The following is a 3,433-nucleotide window of genomic DNA, read 5'->3' on the forward strand; positions in this document are numbered from 1 at the left end:
TCTTTTCTTCTTACGCTTCCCAAACCTTCTTTCCTGTAGCTTGACGTTGTCTCCATCTTCGGCTGACGTTCTTTCTCTGTTAAGGCCTTCGGATCTTGTTTCTTGATGAGCAAACTCCATTCTGGTGACGTCTTCACTCATTGTTTCGGTCTGCAGGCCGTCATCCAGCTGCGGCTCGGTCAGCATTTGTTCCAGGAAAATGGTTTGAAAGCAGCTCTGATGCTGGTTTCTCTGGTCGGGGTCATGTCAGAACAGAGGAACCCAGCTGGTCGCAGCAGCACCATCTTTGCCGTGGGTGATGTGGACAGACAGACGCAGAGGGCGGGGCTTTTCAAAGCTTTAATGACATCACAGGAGCCTCTACAGGTGAGCTCAGACATGAGAAAAGCCTCTAAATACTCAGAGCTGCTCCTCCCTCCTACAGACGCACCTCTGACGGGCAGCGCGGCGCTAACTTCAGCGGATACAAGAGCACGGCGGGGAGCTGGAGCCAAGCGGGTACATGCAAAAGTACGCGTGGACAGTGAACGCCTCCTCACGGGCGCCGAGCAACCGAGGCAGTGCAGAGAAAGTGGGAGGAGCGAGCGTTGGTCCAGTTTGAGTCGGCTTCACCGAACAGACTAAAGTACAAAAATACAAAACCACAGCAACTCAAAACGTCAGAAACCATGATGGCAGAGCTGTGACATCACTAAGCCACGCCCTCCACATCAAACAAAGAAATAAAATGATTTGCTGAAAGATGGCGTCCACCTGTCGGGGCCCGCGGCTCGGGAAGCCCTGTTCCAGGTGGATTCTGGGAAAAGCAGGATGTGGCAGAAGAGGGGTGTGGCTGCAAACTCTGACGAGGTGATGCTAACTGTAGATTAGTGAGCACATACTCTGCTGAGGGCGGAGCTCTGACACGGAGCTCCGCCCCCAGCTTCCTGGGCTCCGCCTGGTCGGCGTCACTGCTTCTTCTTGCTGAAGAGGCTGAAGCGCTTCTCCTTCTTGCCGGGGCTCGACTCGGTGGTCAGCGTGATGGTGGCCGGCAGCGTCTGAGCGCGCCCAGACACCGGCGTGCCGGGGAAGCTGCTCTGCGTGTCGGTGAGTTCAGACGCGGCGGCGTTCAGGATGACCTGGATCCAGGAGCTCATTTCCTCCTGTAAGGGGGGGGCAGTCAGAGTCACGTGACATGTGGGGGGGCTGTGTCAGCTTCAGGACACCTCAGTGTTAGCTTAAGGTCAACATGAGCTCTGATTGGCTTCTCAGCCCCATCAGAACATCTACTGATGTGAAAGACTGGACCTCACCTGAAGGACTCACCTAAGGGCCTCACCTGAGGGCATCACCTAAGGGCCTCACCTGAAGGACTCACCTAAGGGCCTCACCTGAAGGACTCACCTAAGGGCCTCACCTGAAGGCCTCACCTGAGAGGCTCACCTAAGGGCCTCACCTGAAGGCCTCACCTGAGAGGCTCACCTGAGGGCCTCACCTGAGGGCCTCACCTAAAGGCCTCCCTGATAGGCTCACCTAAGGGCCTCACCTGAAGGCCTCACCTGAGAGGCTCACCTGAGGGCCTCACCTAAGGGACTCACCTAAGGGCCTCACCTGAAGAACTCACCTAAGGGCCTCACCTGAGAGGCTCACCTAAGGGCCTCACCTGAGGGCATCACCTAAGGGCCTCACCTGAAGGCCTCACCTGAGAGGCTCACCTGAGGGCCTCACCTGAGGGCCTCACCTAAGGGCCTCACCTGAAGGCCTCCCTGATAGGCTCACCTAAGGGCCTCACCTGAAGGCCTCACCTGAGAGGCTCACCAAAGGGCCTCACCTGAGGGCCTCACCTAAGGGCCTCACCTGAAGGCCTCACCTGAAGGACTTACCTAAGGGCCTCACCTGAAGGCCTCACCTGAGAGGCTCACCAAAGGGCCTCACCTGAGGGCCTCACCTAAGGGACTCACCTAAGGGCCTCACCTGAAGGACTCACCTAAGGGCCTCACCTGAGGGCCTCACCTAAGGGCCTCACCTGAAGGCCTCACCTGAAAGGCTCACCTAAGGGCCTCACCTGAAGGACTCACCTAAGGGCCTCACCTGAGGGCCTCACCTAAGGGCCTCACCTAAGGGCCTCACCTGAAGGCCTCACCTGAGAGGCTCACCTGAGGGCCTAACCTGAGGGCCTCACCTAAGGGCCTCACCTGAAGGCCTCACCTGATAGGCTCACCTAAGGGCCTCACCTGAAGGCCTCACCTGAGAGGCTCACCAAAGGGCCTCACCTGAGGGCCTCACCTAAGGGCCTCACCTGAAGGCCTCACCTGAAGGACTCACCTGAGGGCCTCACCTGAAGGACTCACCTGAGGGCCTCACCTGAAGGACTCACCTAAGGGCCTCACCTGAAGGACTCACCTAAGGGCCTCACCTAAGGGCCTCACCTGAAGGACTCACCTAAGGGCCTCACCTGAAGGACTCACCTAAGGGCCTCACCTAAGGGCCTCACCTGAAGGCCTCACCTGAGAGGCTCACCTAAGGGCCTCACCTGAGGGCCTCACCTAAGGGCCTCACCTGAAGGCCTCCCTGAGAGGCTCACCTAAGGGCCTCACCTGAGGGCCTCACCTAAGGGCCTCACCTGAAGGCCTCACCTGAGAGGCTCACCTGAGGGCCTCACCTGAGGGCCTCACCTAAGGGCCTCACCTGAAGGCCTCACCTAAGGGCCTCACCTGAAGGCCTCACCTGAGAGGCTCACCAAAGGGCCTCACCTGAGGGCCTCACCTAAGGGACTCACCTAAGGGCCTCACCTGAAGGACTCACCTAAGGGCCTCACCTAAGGGCCTCAACTGAAGGCCTCACCTGAAAGGCTCACCTAAGGGCCTCACCTGAAGGACTCACCTAAGGGCCTCACCTGAGGGCCTCACCTAAGGGCCTCACCTGAAGGCCTCACCTGAGAGGCTAACCAAAGGGCCTCACGTAAGGGCCTCAACCAAAGTGACTCACCTGAGGGCCTCACCTGAGAGGCTCGCCTCACCTGAGAGGCTCACCTGAAGGCCTCACCTGACAGACAAACCTAACGGAGAGGTCATGACCTCGGAGGAGCGGCTCACCTCGTCTTTGGCTTGGAACAGGTACTCGTTTCCATCTGCGACTCTGAAAAAACAGAAGGGGGGGGTTAATTTTCCATCAAAGCCCCCACATTCATCACAACCGGAAGGTCGTGCAGCCTGTTCCTGGCGTTACAGGCTAAGCTCCTCCCCTCAGTGCCTGCCCACCTAAGCTTGAAGACGTATTTCTTCTTCTTGTAGTCAGAGGCGACGTCGCAGGTGGCGTCCTTCAGGCTGACGGGGGGCTGGTTGTGGTACGCCGCCCCCTGCGCCGCCGCCTTGCTGTCCTTGAAGAAACTCATCTCCTGGTGGCAGACGACGCAGTAAACGTTGTGCCACGACCTGCCGATGCCACAGACGGG

The 3,433-nt window shown here is 58.5% G+C and overlaps 1 protein-coding gene across 2 annotated transcripts in view; it reads right to left on the minus strand.

Moving 5' to 3' along the window:
• Positions 1–322: 322 nt before the first annotated feature.
• Positions 323–3,433, minus strand: part of LOC101164035 (spectrin beta chain, non-erythrocytic 1-like) — a 25,129-nt gene continuing 22,018 nt past the window's right edge. For both annotated transcript variants that reach the window (XM_023953567.1, XM_023953570.1), the window contains 3 exons: positions 3,240–3,413; positions 3,075–3,117; positions 323–1,142 (listed from right to left, as the gene is read on the minus strand). In XM_023953567.1, coding sequence (XP_023809335.1) covers positions 948–1,142; positions 3,075–3,117; positions 3,240–3,413 — 412 coding nt within the window. In that variant the 3' untranslated portion in view covers positions 323–947. The remainder of the gene's footprint in view (positions 1,143–3,074; positions 3,118–3,239; positions 3,414–3,433) is intronic.

The sequence above is a fragment of the Oryzias latipes genome, chromosome 1, assembly GCF_002234675.1.
Source record: "Oryzias latipes chromosome 1, ASM223467v1".
In the NCBI taxonomy this organism is placed as follows: Eukaryota; Metazoa; Chordata; class Actinopteri; order Beloniformes; family Adrianichthyidae; genus Oryzias; species Oryzias latipes.